This window comes from Aulonocara stuartgranti (genome assembly GCF_965226115.1).
Source record: "Aulonocara stuartgranti genome assembly, chromosome: 20".
Lineage (NCBI taxonomy): Eukaryota > Metazoa > Chordata > Actinopteri > Cichliformes > Cichlidae > Aulonocara > Aulonocara stuartgranti.
The window spans coordinates 26,884,250-26,904,436 of NC_138956.1; the positions used below are offsets into that span (position 1 = coordinate 26,884,250).

Below are 20,187 nucleotides of genomic sequence, written 5' to 3' on the forward strand. Positions count from 1 at the left end.
AGTAATTGAGTAAATAGAAAGGCTATGAATATATTTCCATCTTATCTCCGCCCATAATTTTCTGTAGAAAGCTTACATCAGCAACTTGTGTTGGTCACAATGAAAACTGTATTGGCAGTGGGTCATGCTGTGTATGCACATCTCTGCCGGCCTTTCAAGATAAGAGTGATTATGAAGTGAAGGGTGGCATCGGATTTCTGCACCATCTTCTCTTCTCTTCTCTGCTCTAGTCTTTGATGAGACTGCGCGAATTTTCTGAAGGTTTCAAAAAGAAGCAGGGGGAAGCATTAAAGCCACTTGCCTATTCTTCTGTAGAATCACAATATGCAACCAAAAGACTTTTGGTCTCTTGAAGTATAGCAAGAAAAATAAGTTACAAGGATAACTTTTTTGCACATCCAATGGATGCATGACCAGGCTAACATCTGGAGAACTGAAAGGACAAGCCAGCACTTCAGCAGCATGCCTGTAAACATACTGAAAAAGAATTACATGACTCATCAGACCACCCTCACTGTCTTTCGTTGACCTATGGTCTAGTCCTGATGTCCATCACAAGCACATTTAAGTGTGAAACAAAATGGTTTGCAGTATGCAGTTTTGGCACTCTTTTCCTTGGGCACCAATGTCCCCACTGTTGCTTCATCAGTTGATCTTCCTTGGACAAGTTTTGGAAGGTACTAACCATGAAAATTAGTAGCAGCCCCCAACATGACTTGACCCATGTAAAGTCACCTTAAGTTACAATCCTTATCCATTTTTGCCCTCCAACACATCAACTTCAAGGAATTCTTACTTATGTGGCTGATATGTTTAATGACTGTCTGATGTAAATGATGAAATATGCTTGATATGGCCTCCTATTTACACAGTGTTGATCAGGGTGAACTATTTTGTTGTTGTGTTCAATCCTCCAAAGATGTCAGTATGTAACATTTTAATGCAGATATTTTTGCCGTTGTGTTTTTATGCCTGAGGGTGAAAACACATATTCTGTGTTTTTCTTCCTTTTTATTATACCCGTCTGTTTTTCCATTTTTGTTCTAGATGGGAAATGCCTCCGAAACATTTCTGTTCATGTCTAAAATATCAAAAGACAATGACTTCATCATGGGAACGCTCTACACCATTTTTGGTGAGTGATTTATCCCCCCAAGGTCAATCCTTTTAATGTGGACTCAAATTCTTCAGCTCTTTACATTATATTGCTCTGTGTCCTAGGTGTGCTGTCGGTGCTTGGAAATGGCATCCTGCTGTTCGTGGCCTATAGAAAGAAGTCCTCCTTGAAGCCAGCAGAGTTCTTTGTGGTAAACCTGTCCATCAGTGACCTGAGCATGACCGTAACCTTGTTTCCATTTGCAATACCTTCAACCTACACACACATGTGAGTGACAATTCAGGTTTTCAATTTTTTTTTCAAATTTCATCTAGTCCTCTTTTATGTCATCTTCACATTTTTATCTTCATGAGAGACAAGGATAGAAGGAAAAAGACAGATGAAGAGTGAGGTTAGAGGAGTGGTTTGAAAGGCAAGGCTGTAGCTGCCGACGAAAACCAGGGCTTTAACAGCCTGAGCAGTAGTTTACGACATGCATTAAAAGACAAATTAAGGTTTTGTAAGCAGATGCTTGCAGACATAAATTCATCATATTTGATTGTTTGTGGATATGACAGATAAAATACAAATAAATGCATTTTTAAAGGATTTTGTGATTTTTCCATTTGTATAAAATGGAGGTGGAAATATACTATCATGCTAGATTTGCAACACATTAATGGTATATCTGATATTGTCACTTCAGCAATCAAAATTTGAAAAAACCCTCCACATTTATGAAAACGTTGATATTCTAATTTTGAGATCATTTTTGCTTGTAATTCTTGCTGTGTGCTCATAGCATAGACCTTGGGAAGAAGCAGTAAGTGATTTCTCACTTTTTGGCCAGAGTTTTGCCTCTGAGGCTTTACAAGGTTGTTGAGCCCAACTGCAGCCTGAAAAGATGACTACAGATGCTACTCAAGGTTGGACAAAATGCTGAAAAAGACACAAGTAGCATAGCAAGGCCCTGTGTAGTGCAGATGAAAAGCCAGAATTTTCAGTTTAACTCTGTGTGAAGTTTCCAGGTGTATGATTTTAAGTAGTATTTGTGCAAAAAACAATAAACAATGCAAATGTCTTTTTAACTCCACTGTCATTGAGCTTTGGACAATAACATGTTTCCTATTTTTGTAATATTTTCTATGTGTTGCACTGATAAAAATGTTTTAGATAATGTGGAAAGCATTTATGTCTCCTTTGTTCATGCATCCTACATAATACCTTTGTCTGTCTTCTGTCTCTTCCTATGATTGTCTGCCTGCTGTCTTATTCTCTGACCATTTGCTGCTGATAGCTGTCATATGCACCATTATTGGGTCAGAGTGCTTCACCGCATGCTACAGTTGAATATGATCCAGGAGACCAGAAAATGTATTGCAGTCTCATTGACTGAAATTCACCAAAGGGAATTTGCAGGCAAACTCTCACTTAATATCACACAGTAACACATGTTCTGTTTTCTTTCTCTCTCCATTCAGGTGGTTGTTTAATGAGACAGCCTGTACTGTGTATGCCTTTTGTGGTGTTTTGTTTGGCCTGTGCAGTCTGACCAACCTAACAGTGCTCTCCTGTGTCTGCTGGCTCAAGGTCTGCTGTCCTAACTACGGTAACAACACCAGTTTTTAATGCTTTACATTGCAAAACAATGCACTATTTTAACACTAAGGAATTTAGTGACCCGCGAGAATGACCCAAACTGAGGCAATAAAGAAAATCAAAGACATGGTTGTTTAGGGTTATTGTGAAACCAGTGAAATAAGATTCTGTGTGATCTCAGTGAGTTTACTTGAAATGTAATTCCATTATTGGTTGTTTTCCATGGATGATCTACAGAAACCTTTTGCAACTTTTCAGGTGTTTTCCATTTAACATTTTTTCATTCTGCAACTCATTTTGAATCACAACCAAACTTATGCTCACTCACTCACATGAACCACTTTGCTGTGTCAAACTGTTTCTCTATGGGAGTTCTCAGGATGCAGTTGGCATAAGATGCAAGTGTCCCTGCCTCTTTCCAGTATCACTTCACAATAATTATTTCACGATGCTTTATATTGTAACTAAAGACTCTACAGTATTATTCCAAGGCCCCCTAACAATCCAACTATCCCGGCAGCCACTTGGCAGCAGTGGGAATGAAGAACTCATTTTAACAGGAAGAGACCTCTGGCAGACCCAGACTCAGGGAGGGAGAGCAATCTGCTGTAGCCATTGGGGAGTATGAGAAGAAGAGAGAAAGAAAAGCATAGAGAGACAACATACACTACCAACACGTACACATTGCAGTGCATCAAGTAATATTCTTTTGTTAGACGCAGATAACATCACAAACAAACCCAGAAGGTGTTTTTGTTTTGTTCTTTTTTGTTGTCGTTGTTGCTTTTTAAGTGGCTGCCAAAACAGCAGCATTATTGGATGTTACTAGAAAAAGTCTGCATTGAGAGGAGTGGTGGTGGAGTATGCTAGTTTCTTGTTTATACTCCTTTTGGATATTTGAGTTTGGAGCTTTGGCTTTGTTTTAACCCTTTTATTTATTTCATTTGTGGCTATTTTTTATTCTCACCTGACTCACTGGTGCCTCACATCAAGACAGTCCTGAGTTCAATTCCACCATCAGGCCAGGGCCTTTCTTTGTGGAGTTTGCATGTGCATCTCCCTGTGCTTGTGTGGGTTCTCTCTGGCTTCTCTCACAGTCCAAAGACATCCAATTATTGGGGTCAACTGGTAAATCTAAATTGCTCACAGGTGTGAATGTGAGCAATCTACTGTTAGGTCTGTGACAGACTGGAAACCTGTCCAGGCCCAGGGTGCCTCTTCTCCTAAGACAGCTGGGATAGGCTCCAGCCCTGAATTTGATTGAGTGGAAGAATGAATGGATGGACTTAACTCATTGGTTAGGTTGTGTTGTATAGAGTACTTCCTTGGGCGAAGATAGAGAAAATAGGCTTTGGCACTGGAAATTACCTCAATGCGTGTTTACCCCTTCCATTAAAATGATATGCAGGAGTCTATTACAAGCATGTGAGTGAGAGGTTTGTCTCACTGCTGCCTAGACTGTGCACATAAGGCGCTGACAAAAAAAATGACACGTGGCGCATATCTGTGAGATGCTACCAAATTGACACAACATCAATGTTTCATGCCCTTGGAATGAGACCTAACTGATGCATCTCTCTTTTTTCCCTGTTTCATTCCTGCACATTTAACAGATATTTCTTCTTTCTTCATTGAATGACATGATTCAATACTTTGTTCCATTCTTGTTACAGTTTAGGATGAACAAGTCATATCTGATATCCACATTTGGCCTCTTAGCTAGCATTACCTTATTTATTTGACTTGGTCAAGGAATCAAAGGGCTGGCTGTATGATGCTTCCAGTGTAGATATAGCTTAATTCCAGCGTAGCTCTAAGAAGACCAAAAAAAATTACTGTTGCAGAAGGGTTTTTTTCTTATTCTGTATCATACATCCCCAAAGGTTCTGTGTGATATATGTACAGTGGGGCAAAAAAGTATTTAGTCAGCCACCGATTGTGCAAGTTCCCCCACTTAAAATGATGACAGAGGTCAGTAATTTGCACCAGAGGTACACTTCAACTGTGAGAGACAGAATGTGAAAAAAAAATCCATGAATCCACATGGTAGGATTTGTAAAGAATTTATTCGTAAATCAGGGTGGAAAATAAGTATTTGGTCAATAACAAAAATACAAGTCAATACTTTGTAACATAACCTTTGTTGGCAATAACAGAGGTCAAACGTTTACTATAGGTCTTTACCAGGTTTGCACACGCAGTAGCTGGTATTTTGGCCCATTCCTCCATGCAGATCTTCTCGAGAGCAGTGATGTTTTGGGGCTGTCGCCGAGCAACACGGACTTTCAACTCCCGCCACAGATTTTCTATGGGGTTGAGGTCTGGAGACTGGCTAGGCCACTCCAGGACTTTCAAATGCTTCTTACGGAGCCACTCCTTTGTTGCCCGGGCGGTGTGTTTTGGATCATTGTCATGTTGGAAGACCCAGCCTCGTTTCATCTTCAAAGTTCTCACTGATTGAAGGAGGTTTTGGCTCAAAATCTCACGATACATGGCCCCATTCATTCTGTCCTTAACACGGATCAGTCGTCCTGTCCCCTTGGCAGAAAAACAGCCCCATAGCATGATGTTTCCACCCCCATGCTTCACAGTAGGTATGGTGTTCTTGGGATGCAACTCAGTATTCTTCTTCCTCCAAACACGACGAGTTGAGTTTATACCAAAAAGTTCTACTTTGGTTTCATCTGACCACATGACATTCTCCCAATCCTCTGCTGTATCATCCATGTGCTCTCTGGCAAACTTCAGACGGGCCTGGACATGCACTGGCTTCAGCAGCGGAACACGTCTGGCACTGCGGGATTTGATTCCCTGCCGTTGTAGTGTGTTACTGATGGTGACCTTTGTTACTTTGGTCCCAGCTCTCTGCAGGTCATTCACCAGGTCCCCCCGTGTGGTTCTGGGATCTTTGCTCACCGTTCTCATGATCATTTTGACCCCACGGGATGAGATCTTGCGTGGAGCCCCAGATCGAGGGAGATTATCAGTGGTCTTGTATGTCTTCCATTTTCTGATGATTGCTCCCACAGTTGATTTTTTCACACCAAGCTGCTTGCCTATTGTAGATTCACTCTTCCCAGTCTGGTGCAGGTCTACAATACTTTTCCTGGTGTCCTTCGAAAGCTCTTTGGTCTTGGCCATGGCGGAGTTTGGAGTCTGACTGTTTGAGGCTGTGGACAGGTGTCTTTTATACAGATGATGAGTTCAAACAGGTGCCATTCATACAGGTAATGAGTGGGGGACAGAAAAGCTTCTTACAGAAGACGTTACAGGTCTGTGAGAGCCAGAGATTTTCCTTGTTTGAGGTGACCAAATACTTATTTTCCACCCTAATTTACGAATAAATTCTTTACAAATCCTACCATGTGGATTCATGGATTTTTTTTTTTTCACATTCTGTCTCTCACAGTTGAAGTGTACCTCTGGTGCAAATTACTGACCTCTGTCATCATTTTAAGTGGGGGAACTTGCACAATCGGTGGCTGACTAAATACTTTTTTGCCCCACTGTATAGGTTGAAAAATCGAAATAAACCACCAGACAACCAAAAGGCACGAGAGACCACAGAAGAGAACTAAAGTGCGTGATGACAGAATTATTTCCATGGTTAAGAAAAACTCTTCCATCTCCACGGTAGTTTGCGTGTCATTGTTAAGGTTTATAATCAAGATATGTCTATAGTCAATATATGTCTTCATGACTAGATAACAAGAGGGTTTCCTCAAGGTTTATATTAGTAGTTACACTGAAGATTATGAAGGCCAGAAATAGCTGTACTATTTTAATGGTTTGTTAAGCCCCTTGAATTAAAGCTGAAAGTCTGCGCTTTTGTCACAATTTATTTAATCATCCACTCTGGTGTGTACAAAGACAGAAATTACAACGCGAAATGTGTCATTGTCCGAAAACAACTAATGACTGCAGCTTTAGCAGCAAGAAAGGCTGCTATAGATGAATTGAATGAATCCAAATAATTGTAATACATAAAAGTTTGTGTTTCCTGTCATTCATTGTGTGTTTTAAAATGTTAGTTGTTCACATGTGCATTTTTACCACTTCAGATGTTATAGAAAAACTGGTAATTGTTCTTAAAAACTGTAATGAATGTAACATTTCAGTATTTCAGTTATCTAAATATCGTGAAAGCATCAAAGGCATCTTTATTCTGGGTTAAAAATCAAGGTGTTGATTCCTTGATCTCAACCTTTCAAAACTGTGTGCCAGGCTTGTCTGAAAGCTCTTTTAGTTCAGCTACGATGGTCCTTACGTGTTCACTTTCAAACCTCTTCACCGTTTCTTTATTATTTATCTGTATTAGCTTAACTCAAGGTCTGCTTCGTATTCATACAAGTACTTAAGGTAATCATAGAGTTGGCTGCACAACAACAACAATAATAATAATAATAATAATAGTTTCGTCTTCAAAGCATCAGCTCTTTACACAGGTTAAAGTGAGTAATTTTTTTCAATATATACCAATAGAGTCTTAGTGTTATTGCTATGCGAAGCTTCACTAATCATACTTCTACTCACCTTCTTTTATTTGTGGGTTTGCATCCATAGTCTAAAAGTTTTAGATAAAATTCCCATTGAGTTCAGATAGAATAATGAGATTTTTTCCAGTCACAACTAAAAGGGTTCAGCTATTTGCTAATTAGCAGCAGTAAAAGAGTAAAAGTAGACTGATTATTGAAAAAAAGACCAGATTTAGAAATGCTGAAGTTTTGAAATTAAATTCTCAAAACAGGGACAGAATTAGGGAAGAGAAACATTTATTGCAACATTCATGTTTGTGTAGCTGGACAGTATAAACCAGTTAAAATTTCATTGTGTCATATATATTAATTATTCACAGTTAGCATTTTGTTTTTAATCCTGGATTTTACCTCTTTAGTTCTCACCATCATGATGGCGTTTGTACTGCTACAAATCTGATGGTAATATGGTGCCCTTTCCTCTTGAATCCATAGAAACCAAGGGTTTTATGGGACACTATAAACTGAGGGAAATTCTGCTGCTGCACTCCTCCACAAAATGTTAAAAAGCACAGTTACGTTTTGTGGGCTCTGAGAATTTGTTGTTCTACACAGTTATCTATGACTAAGCCAAACCAGCACAAATGGCTGATTCTGGATCAGTGTAACATTTCAATACACCGTTAGCACATCCAAAAAGCACTGAATTCATGGTTGATAAAGGTTAATTTTCAAGACTTATCATTTACTTGTATGTGCTTCATTAAACCATTCTTTTCTTTAATATTTGAAACTTTGATAATCCGAAGCAGCACTTGACTATAATTCATAATTTATAATTCATAAATCATAATTTAAAAAAACACTGAATATGCAGGCATAAATTAATTGATAACCTGTAATTTAGTTTTAATTAGGAACCCTTATTACTATCCTCACTCGATGAATGGGTGTGCTGATTAAGTGCCAGATTTAAGCAATATTCTCATTTATATCCTTTGCACACTTGCCCATACACACTGCAGGGATCACAGAACTGGGGGCTGCATCGATCATCTTTATAGTCCACTAAGTAAAACCCTGCCTAACAGGCATGTTCTAGTACTTTAATATAATAGAAAAGCAGGTCAAGCTGTTCAAGAAACAAAATCAAAACAAATGGAAAAAAGAGCACAGAGAGCACAAAACTAATGTAGTGCTGCAGGATGAGTTATGAGATGCAGGTGGAGATTATATACATCTAATGAAAAGTGTCCACTTACAGTATATGATGCAGATATTTCAGGATTTGTCCTAACTTTGGCTAATAGGCACATTATAATTGAAGGCTGTGTTATGAAATAGCTCCTCTTGTCTGTTTTTCAGTGGCGCACAGTCTATAATGCAGAGAATAAAAGCCAAGAGACTACAAGCTTCACAAGCAAATGTGTTTGAAATGCAAATGAGCACAAATAATTACACTGTCATATATTTTTTCCTGCAAGAAACTTTGTTCAAATGTGTTGTTTTCTTGCTTTTATACACTGTTACACAGCCCTCCTAGTCAAACAAGCACACAAACAAAACAATGTGGATGTTTGGATCCAGACAATAATTGCAAACATGCAGTGACAGGAGTTTCACACCAACTTATCCCATCTGCTAGCAGAAGGTTAGACCAAGAATAAGTGTAATTTATTGACTCAGAGCAAGCCTCCAACATATTTGCGCCTCAGAAATCCTTGGTCTCACGCTACTTTATGTAAGAATGATTCTAATAGCTTCCAGTGGGCTAGACTATAAAAGGGAGAGTTGAGGACTTTCTTAGAAATAATAATTCCTTCATGTGCCACGTGGATAGCTGGAGTTCTGATTGGGAAAGGGGTGGCCAAAATCAGATAAAAGCCAACTGTAATTGCTGACACAGTTGAGTGAGTGCCTTGGGGCAAAATGACCCCCCACCATCAGCTTGAACCATAAAAAAGGGCTGGCATCCTGCTGAAGGGGCTGTGTGGTGTCATGAGTAAGGTTTCCTCTGTTCTCATCTTCACTTCACTCACAACAACTTTAGAAGAGTGTTGCCAGTAGTGATGTGCGAATCGATACTGAAATATCGATTCCTCCGATACCAGTCATTTATGTTCTAGAATCGATTCTCATATTAAAATATCGATATTTTGGTAATTTAGGGTAAATTTGTAGTTTATCTTTAACAGGAACACAGTGGAAAGAAACTATATAATTGTCTACTTTTGAAGGAACTACTTCATGTTCCGCCTTTCATAGTCATGTGTGAAATACGGCTGTATAAATGTGTCGCAGCCCCTTGGCGTGCGCACTCACAACAATGACTGAGCGTAAATGGAGTCATGCATGGATGTATTTTACCTCCACAAACAGCCGAGACGTGGTTTGCGATACATGTGGCAAGACAGTGAGGTGTTGTGGCAACACCACTAACCTCATCAAACACCTCACAGTAAATCGTATCACAGAATATGACGAGTGTATGTTGAGGCGAACTGAAGAGGAGGAGAGGGACAGGTGGTGCTAGAGGGAGACAGACGTCTCTCACGGAGTCCTTTAGTGCTACAGGCAATGTTTTCAAGTAGGCACAACTTCAGTTTTTTTTTATTTCTATATGATAATTCTGCATTATTAAGCGATAAGAACAAGTAGTCTGATGTCCCGTAATCATTATGAAGCTATAATTTGAGATACAGTAAAAGATACAATAAATAAAATATGTTTTTGTACAAAGTATCGGTATCGGATCAGTATCACTGATACCACCCTGAATTTTACTTGGTATCGGATCGGAAAGGAAATCAGTGGTATCGCACATCACTAGTTGCCAGGGTTGTTTTGGCATTTTTTTCTGAGCCCCTTATTTGCTGGATAAGTGCAGTACTACTTGTAGTATGTTAATAAATCACAGTGTATCTTAAATGGAGCCTACTATATCTTCAATAATCAATTCTAAAACTCTTTTCTCTTGTCCTCCCTCTGCCTTCTCACACTCGTCTTTAGGTAACAAGTTTTCATATGTCCATGCATGCCTGCTGGTTGCAGGCATCTGGTGCTACGCTGGAGTCTTTGCTGTCGGTCCCCTGTCGGGCTGGGGAGAGTACGGGCCTGAGCCTTATGGTACAGCATGCTGCATCAACTGGCATGCGCCGAACTATAATTCTGCAGCTATGAGCTACATCATCTGTCTCTTCTTCTTCTGCTATATTTTGCCCTGCACTATAATTTTTCTTTCCTACACATTCATCCTGCTGACTGTCCGTGGCTCACACCAGGCTGTGCAGCAGCATATGTCCCCACAGAACAAGATCACCAATGCACAAGCGCTTATCGTTAAGGTACGTGCATTATTTTCTTTTCAAATGACTTATACTAAATATTATTTCCTTCATGAATTCATGTTTGCATTGCATTTTATTTGCTGTGTTGTGTCTATTTTTTAGCTTTCAGTGGCAGTTTGCATCGGTTTCCTGACAGCATGGAGTCCATATGCTATTGTGTCTATGTGGGCAGCGTTTGGTAACTCAACAACTGTACCACCTATAGCTTTTGCTGTGGCAGCTATCTTTGCCAAGTCCTCCACCCTTTACAACCCTATCGTCTACCTGGCTTTCAAGCCCAATTTTCGCAAGTCCTTGTGTCGAGATGTGGCGAATTGCAGAAGGAGACTCTGTGGATGTTTGTGCCAGGGTGGCTCTGCAGAGAAGGGAATTTGCAGGCAGTCCCATCACAAAGAAGAATGCAACTCTACAAGGTTATCCAATGGGTTACCAGAGAACCACAGGACCTGCAGACACTGTCCTTGCCCAGAAACAGACAACGGTAATAGAGAAAATTGTATAGACTACAGTCCTCAGCAAACCGCCAGGATTCTTCAAGGATCCGTACACAGTGAAGTGGCTGTCAGCCAGCTCTCCAATGAGATGCAGAGTGACTTTCTCTAGAGGAACAAGTGGAAAATGAAGTATGAAGCAAAAAGTGGCACGAATGAAGCCCAAATAACAGTAAGTGCAAGTTGGGGGGAAAGTGAAAATGCAATCAAACAAACAAAAATGGTAAGACTGATTTAAAAGAAATAAAAAGTTTAAAACTACTTTCATGCCTCAAATATGTGATACTGCCAAAAAAATATGTGGTTAAAAGCCAATACAGGAGGATAAGCAAGCCAAACATTTCACTGGTGTGTGCATCAGCATTTTATCAGGTCAAATGAACAAGTGTCAGCAACTATGTGATCAGTTCAAGTGTAAACCAAGACTGAAGAGTCACCATGCAAGTCATTTTACGCTGGGCTTGGAGGGAGGAACTGACGATGAAACTTCCTACTCCCTGAACCACATTTTATCTGTTTATTATGAGTACTGTATTTAAATATTATGTATTTATGTATGCCTCAAATTGAAGGACCACAGGGTTATTGTTGTTATTGTTGTTGTTGTCTTTGTTGTTGTATCTAAAATGAAAAGAGTGCTTTCACCTCATTGTCGAGGAGAAATCAAAACCTCTACTCCTATAGTTAAAGCAGACACTTTGGGTGTTAATACAAAGCACTTAGGGAAAGATTTGGCTTGGTGAGCCACCTTTTTGTCCAGAAGGTACATCTGCAAGGAGGAGATGTTGTCTTCTATTTCCATTTTTCCTAGTCACCTCTGTCCAGGCAAGAAGATTTTGATGGAGTGGAGAGTGTCAGCTGTTTAGGCGTTTCAGCCATTTTTTATAATAAGCCCTTTTTCAGTGACTCAAAAGTAATTGGACTAACTAACATAATTTTATTGTTTTCAATACTTCGATGAAAATACGCTGCAGTCAATCATTGGCTGAAATCTAGAACATGGACGTCACCAGGTTGTTGATTTCACCGGTCCTAATGTTTTTTCTGATAGAACTGAAGAGGTGAAAAGTCTTCATGCAACATCTTCACAAAACTTAAAGAAGTTCAGCCACTTTCTTTCCAAGCTCCTTAGACTATCTCTCTGATAGATTTTATATGACTTTTTAGGCTAATCTACAAAGAAAATATCAACATTTAGAGTGAACAGCTACCAAAAAGCATGTTCAGCAATTAACTCCAATTCTTTCATCAATTTTAATTTGTCGTAGAGTAACGATGGAACAGGTCTCATCTGGGCATGAAACCTTTTGACAGTAAATCGTCCAGTTACATTTGAGCCTCTAAAATTGAGGGACATATAAAGTTGAAAAAAAAATAAAATAAAATACAATACAATAAAAATGACTGTAATTTCTGAACTTAAACTTTAGGTTATTGCAGTTACTTTTGTTAAACTTCTTGTCTGATTTAAAACTCACCGTGATGGTGTGCAGAGGCAAAATTGCCAAAAAGAAAGAAAACACTGTCCAAATACTTATGGACACTAACTGTTTGTGATCAGAACTACATTGAACTCTGTCAGTGATTCTGTTTGGGTGGTTTTAGCACTTTCTGAAGACCAGTTTAAAAGAGCAAAAAGACATTTCTTTGTGCAGAATTTCTGCTGCAAATGAATTAGTATCTTTTATGACATTAACTGTGGAAAAGACTCATTAAAAGGCTGATTGATGATTTATTTATCTTGAATTCCGAGCCTGGGATTATAAGGTTGCCTTTGGTGGCAGAGCTGGGTCATATTTTCATTCTTTTCAAAAGGAAGAAGAAAAAATAAATAAATAAAATGAAAAAAAAAAACACCTGCAGCATTTAGAACTTAAAAGCTTATTTTTCATATTTTGGGTTAGGATTTTTTTTTCATGTCACAGAAGCATCTCTACAATGTAGCCCAACTAGCCAAGGAAAAAGTGAGATGGTTATTTGGTTTAAAACAAGCACTTTAGGAAAACAAACTTTTTCATTATCTTTGGTTGCCTTAGGGCTTGGAAAGAGGCTTTAATCAGGGTACTAAAAAAATGTTGTCCTGTTCCAAATTTCCGCAAATAAACAAGTTAGTGTGTTATTATTACTGGCTTCACTGAGCACCAAACCTATGAGACTAAGACCCAAAATTGTAATAAAGCTGAGCGATCTTTTAATCAGAGCCATTTTAACAAAATGGGAGAAAAAAGCCTGCCTGTGGATAGAACGCTTGCCTTTAGTACTTCTTTTGCTTGTTTTTAATGTGAGAGACACAAGGCTTTGCCTCAGCACCCATCAACATTATTTTAATTAAAAAAAAAAAAAAAAAGCATAGTGAGGATGGATGAGGTTAACTGAAATGTTTGTCCAACAAGCAATTTTATACCACCTCCCTCCCGACAGCATAGGCCATCAACTCAAAAGTACAAAACGACCTGCCATGGGCAAAATTAATTGGATGTGCTGGAGTGCAACTTGTGATTAACTGGCATGACTTTGATACCATGATTCCTTTCTTACAGAAAGGCTGAGACCGAAGACTGCAGTTCTGTGCAGTTTACACACAAGCGCGCACACACACACAAAAACTACAAAAGCATTTCAGATTTTCTGCTTTCACGTTCAGTTTGGCATGGAATAATTAGCTTAAAGTCATGCAAAACAACCAGGTCAGCACATGTGGTGCATTCTGCTGTTTGCTACAATAACTCCTCTAGCCTCAGTCGGGACAGTTTATGGAGAAATGGATTCAAAATTACTAATACCACCTGAACTATAATACTCCACATGGGCTTTTCACAAGACACTTAGCCCTGGGCTTAGACGCTTGTTAGCTCAAGGCTTATTTCTCAGTTGTGAACTTAAGTTGTGTTCAGGCTGACATTAGCATTGCTCAGTTTGCTGAGGCTAGAACACTGATACGTGGGAGATTCAGCAGAATTATGTACTTCTCTTTTTGGTGTTGTGCATGTAAAACTTTGTGGTGAGGTCTATTGAATATGAAAATGAATATGCACAGCTGCACACAATATTATTCAAATGTGGATGATGCCGAAAACAGCAGCTGCACAGTATTTCCTCACTTGCTCTGGCACTGTGCACAGGCAGTAAACTGTATAACCTTGGACAAGCCAGGAAAGAAAAGGAGGGGGAAGTCCAATTTATTTTATTAAGCAGCTTTAATAAAATTGTCCCAAAAAACACTGCCAAACTTATTAACTATTTCAAATCCAGGAATTTTTTAAAATATTAGCAGAATTCTTTCTGAAACACGTATGAGCACTGTGAATCCAGGGAGTTTGAATAAATTAAAGTAAGTCATACTTACTTATATATGTCACAGATATGAACGAGTGCCAGATTCTCCACCTTTAAAGAAATTACTTCTGCAAAGAAAAGACACAAGTTAGGGCAGAATAGTGATTAAATGTGATAACTCACTAGATACTCATTAAATATGTGACAGCAATGCAGAATATGAGAGAGGTAGGTTGCAGAAGCATGTCTCATAGTGTTGTAATTCTAACTTTTGTCTCGGTGTTAGGAATTACTTCACAGTTTTTTGCCATCTGATGGGACTCATCTATTACTTAAACCAGCTTTGCATGAATATGTTACTCAATCAGATCCACTACTGACTTTATGATTAGTTTAGTTTTATTTATTAGTTAGTCACATCTTATTAGTTTATTGAATATATAATTTCCTACAATATTCATTAACTACAATGTCATTAAGATAAGGGAAGGCCATAAGTATGATTGTATCCATTTTGGTTATGCGACTAATCAAAGCTAATAAGGTCAACACTTTCTGCATCGCATAAAAACTCTCTCCCACACCGACACTAAAGATCAGTCAGGAGGTACTTTAATGCGATATGATACTAGGTTGGTGCGTCTTCATCCTCATGCAACACACCACCAACAGTGCAGCCTTTTGCGTTTTCTACTGCAGTGCTGTTTCCTGGCTGAACACCAAATGACAGCTGCTTCAGTCTCTAAAGTGGGATAACCCCAGGCAACCTTCAGCTCAGAGTTTACAAAGCCCAGATCTGTAGTATTTGCTGTGATATAACTCTGATTGTTCTTAAAACTATTTTGTGAGGTTTCACGAGAATAAAAGCAATGGAAAATCTCGAGTCTGGCCATATTAAAAGAGTTATACACGTCAAGTGTTGTGAAGTTCAAGTTTGAGAATCTTTTGAACCTGGAGCTAACTGTGAAATGAGGTGAGGAAAGCCTCGGGCCGTCTGGAGCTCGAGTTTATTTCAGCTGACTCATGTACATGTGAAAACTTGCTCCCTTTGCAAAGACAACAACAGGCTCTCCACGGACTCATAGAGTCAGTTTTTTATTTTTTATGAGGATGTTGTAGACAACATTATCTTCAGCTTTTCATTTATATATCAAAGATTTCCTGGATGTTCAGGGTAAGCAGCTCATTGCTGTTTCTTGCTCCACAACCTCCAGGTTGGAAAAAAATAAGTGACACAAAGCCTTTGAACTGTGTGCAGGATGGTATGGTAAACATTTCCTAGAAAGAAACAAATGATTGTACTTATTTTTCTGTTATGTGACTAATGATGGTGGTTTCATAGTAACTATAACATTTTAAACATGAGAAAAGTAGTATAAAAACTGAAGTGTGTGAAGTTTCTGCTTGTCATGCTGCAACCAAAGGTTACAGTCACCTTTACACTAACTGTCAAAGCCAAAAAAATACTGTCTTGGACTGTCATATTTTTCTACCAATATCCAGGTTAACATAATAAAAAAGAAAAGAAAATGAAAAACAACATATCAAAGACTCGGCTTCAAGTCCAGTGCTTGATAGGCTCTGTTTTGCCCACAGTCTTTGGGCAAAAAAAGGACATTCAAAACAGGAAACATAACTGTGAAAATCTGATTCTGATGTCTATTTTTTCTATTCTGTTCTACTCTATGAACAAATATTGCAAGTACCTAGGTGTGCAGTCTGTACTACTAGCCATTCACCTGGGTAATCTACACTGACTTTACTCCTTCAAATAATATTGCATTGTATATATCTGACGTCAGGGATTTCATGTCGATTGTTTGCATGGATGAAGATAATACGTGTTTGTACAAATGCCTAATTGTGATGTATGTTATTATAAATATCAGTCAAAACATGAAAATAGAGATGGAGCAACACCTTGCAGTGTCTTGAAATGGTGATGATTTTTATTTTCTTGATGTTTTAAATGCAGTCCAAACAAGTTTCAGTCCAAACGAGCTGCTTACTTCCTTTTCCCCCTTCTAATGTCTATAGAAAAGAGAAAAAAGGCTGGATATTCAATTGGCCATAATATAAAGCCCATTATCCAAGTGGAAAACTTATCTATAATGATGTTAATGTGCATGCATCTGGTGAACTTGAATTGAAAGATTTAAGTACTTTGAAGGCTTTAATGTTGTTAAACAAGCTTATATGAGCATTTTACAATGAGGGAGGTTACATTTAGTGCCAATATGTCTGAGCTGTCTGAAAAAGTTCAAGCTTGGTGCAATTATAGTTAGTCCTTGCATTAATAAATCCTGTTCCCACCATTAGAGTGTTTTAAAACTTTTGCTAATCATATTAATCTTAACCTTCTTTCTGAAGGTTTCTGTATCTGTATCTTCTGTATCTCTATATTCTGTCAAGATACAGCCTGGCAACATGGCAAAGACCTTTGAGTCTATGCTTGGTCAGAATATTACGTTACATTCTGTTTGCACTATGTTATAATAGCTGTATTAATGCATTGTAAATAAAGATTAATGTAATTGAGCAATGCAACTAGAATTTTCTGACTAAAACAGCCAAGTCTTTAAATCAGTCCATGTTTCCCTTTTTATTTTCTGAGATGCAGTTTTGTTCATGAGTACACAAACACCAGGAGTTTTGATGCACCTTTCTTCAGCTTTTTAGACACAAACAAAGCTGAATGTGTTGTGTAAATATGTATATGTGTGTCTGTATGTATGTATATGAAAACAATTCTGTCTAACTACATAGGCTTGAACAAATGCGTTAGATGTATTAAATTATTCTCATTGTTGTCAGTGATGTTTCAGATGCACTGTGAAAATGTTTACAGCTTTTGTTTCTTGTTTTAAAATTATTAAAGATTGTTTAAAAAAGTGTAACATATATTTAGCCAATGCAATATCATTTGTTCAGAAGTAAAATGGAATGATAAATAAATATTATTTGGTATTTAATTGGGGTTTTCTTTAACTACTTTTAAATACTATACACAGAGCCCTAAAAGACACAACTTAGTCCTCCAACCATAAACACTGAAACTGGGTCCAGTGCAGTTCAGGCATCAGACATAGGCAGGGCTTCTTGTTGTGACGGGATAGCCACAAGCCCCTGCTGATCACTACTGCTTTTCTGGTGTTTTTCCTGGAGAGCCTTACCTCACTTTAACTTACTGGATCTTACCAACCACGAGTTTGCCTTGTAATCGGAAGGTTGCCGGTTCGATCCCCGGCTCGGACAGTCTCGGTCGTTGTGTCCTTGGGCAAGACACTTCACCCGTTGCCTACTGGTGGTGGTCAGAGGGCCCGGTGGCGCCAGTGTCCAGCAGCCTCGCCTCTGTCAGTGTAGCTGTGGCAACAATGTAGCTTGCCATCACCAATGTGTGTGTGAATGGGTGGATGACTGAATGTGTAAAGCGCTTTGGGGTCCTTAGGGACTAGTAAAGCGCTATACAAATACAGGCCATTTACCATAATATGGTAGTAGTTCCATATATCTGTCTTTATGTGGGGATTTCATTCATCTTCAGTAGAAAAACATGGAGGTTAGTAATGGGAAGATTGGCCTCCCTGACCTAAAACATAGCAGCTTTTGATTGTTCTGCACTAAGCATTAAAAAGCTATCGCAAATATCATGTTCAAGCATGAAGTAGCTTATGAGTGCACTTGTCACTGCAGTACCCTAGGCCAAAGGTCAATAATAGACTTTTTGTCATATCAGCTTGTAGCCATACATCTCAGACGGTCCTGTCAAGTGACCGCCAACTAGATTACTTTACTGATCCGTGTATTTTTGAGCATCAGCCTTCAGTTTGAGGAAAAAAAATGTTCTAAGGAAAAGCATTGCCTGAGGTGAAGGTCAGCCTCTCTCTGTCTCTGCTAACTTGTAACTTGTGTCTATCCCTATTTTCTTGTATTATGTCCTGCTTGTGTGCACACACAAACATGTACATCATGTTTTATTGGGGTTTCATTAAGAGGATGGCATGGACTTTTAGTCATAATTGACTTTTACAACAGCGGTGTGCACTTCCAAAACACGAATCCTGACTGACAGTGGTGATTATTTGTCAGCTATTCACCTAAAATGAGAGGTTTTTACATGAACTTCCTTTCTTGTGTGCGTGGATATATTATGAATGTGAAAAAGAAAAATTGAGCTCATATATTTAAATCTATGTTTTAGCAACATCTTTGACCTTGAAACAACGTTAAAAAGCCAAATATTTTTTCCCCATTTTATTTCATGGGAGATTGAAAACACTATCAGCTGCTGTTGTTTCTGCCCATCATTTTTTTCCCATTCTTTCCCTTGCACACCTGGCTTATTGCATTAACCCTGCAGATTTAGATATAGTTGAGAGCAGTTGCACTCCATGCAAACAGATGGACGTGATCTGGCTACCTCACCTGAACAAGATGTCCCTGCTGAACGCCATCTGCCAAAATAGCTACACTCTGCCAGTAGCAGGATGGGGAGGCAAGTATGATCGTGAAGTGACTGCAGAAGCTAAGTCAACACATTCTCACTGCCGGCTCGTCACATTCTGACCCCATTTGGTTATACTTCAATGAACTGGGTACCCCTTTAGCAGTGTTTTTCCCCTCGCAGGGTAGTACTTTGAAATAAAGCAAAATGCAAATGAGAAAGCACAAACACACTAAGCAAAGTTTACAACTGGAGACACATGAGGTGGTGGTTTAAACTAGGATTTTCAGCTAGAAGGAACAAGATTATATCTCATGCATCCTTCTACTTTGTAGGTTTTCATTATCAGAAACTTTGAGGTTAGATTTACTAAAAATAAAAATAAATAAATACAGGTTATATAGGCACACATTCACTTCACATTCAAACACATAAAGCAAACTTTTTCCATCTGGAACAAGCTTGTCCTCCGCGTTTTTGTCCTGACACATTGACAACACTATCATCTAGCAACTTTCCCACAGCCTTTGTTACGATGGTAATTGCAGCTGGTCGATCAATAAGAATCCAGACTAACAGACATCATCTGGTTTGTTTTGTGAAGAATATAAATAATAAATTACTTAATTACCTAAATCGCTGCACATCAAATCCTAATCTTGCCCAAGGCACCAGGAAGGGTGCCTGACTGTTGTCCCTTTATGTGAAAATTTACTTCAGTGAGCCAAATAATGAGTGAACTAGCTGTGTAAACAGGGCTGAGCATATGTAAATGAATCCCAAGGTCCTTGTATACACTGTCAGCAAAAAGCAGCAAAATGTGAATTTATTACATTTTCCCAAGTCATCATTTCCTGCTTAAAATTCATTTAGAATCCCTACCCTTGTCTTCACTTCCACAGTCTGCATGCTGTAGTGACTCAAACTACACTACACTGCCAGTAACAATAATTTCATCAATGAATAATAACATCCAATCTCCCATACATGAATAAGTCATCCACGAACACAGGATATTAGTCTAATTAGATTTTCTGGCTGGAATAGTATTAAAGTAGGTTAGACACAACTGAAATAACCAACCAATTCAGAAAGGAACACAATGGTGGTCTCTTTCTGTATGCTGTCTTTGTAAAAGTAGAAGTATGTCACTGCAGAAGTCACTGAACAAGCCAATTTGTTTAAGACAAGCTGTGAGAAGATGGGTGGGATAGAATGTTGAGTATGATGCAGTATGGTGCAAAAAAAGTGTCAGCTAGGACAGAAACTGGGCTTCAAGAACTGTTTTAAATGGATCACTGTGCTCAGGTGTTGTCAGTTTTAGAGGTGTTATCATCTGCCAACACCTCCCCTCCTGTACCTGCAAGGCATGCTGCCACAAATCAAGTAAGAGGAAGATAGTAACGCAGGACAGAGAGTTAATTAAAAAGCTGTAATAGAAACACTATTTTTGTTTCCT

At 38.7% G+C, this 20,187-nt stretch overlaps 1 protein-coding gene across 3 annotated transcripts in view; it reads left to right on the forward strand.

Moving 5' to 3' along the window:
• Positions 1-17,207, forward strand: part of opn7b (opsin 7, group member b) — a 101,565-nt gene extending 84,358 nt beyond the window's left edge. For all 3 annotated transcript variants that reach the window (XM_082519064.1, XM_082519065.1, XM_082519063.1), the window contains 5 exons: positions 1,048-1,135; positions 1,222-1,384; positions 2,578-2,705; positions 10,180-10,514; positions 10,620-17,207. In XM_082519064.1, coding sequence (XP_082375190.1) covers positions 1,048-1,135; positions 1,222-1,384; positions 2,578-2,705; positions 10,180-10,514; positions 10,620-11,120 — 1,215 coding nt within the window. In that variant the 3' untranslated portion in view covers positions 11,121-17,207. The remainder of the gene's footprint in view (positions 1-1,047; positions 1,136-1,221; positions 1,385-2,577; positions 2,706-10,179; positions 10,515-10,619) is intronic.
• The last annotated feature ends 2,980 nt before the right edge of the window (positions 17,208-20,187 follow it).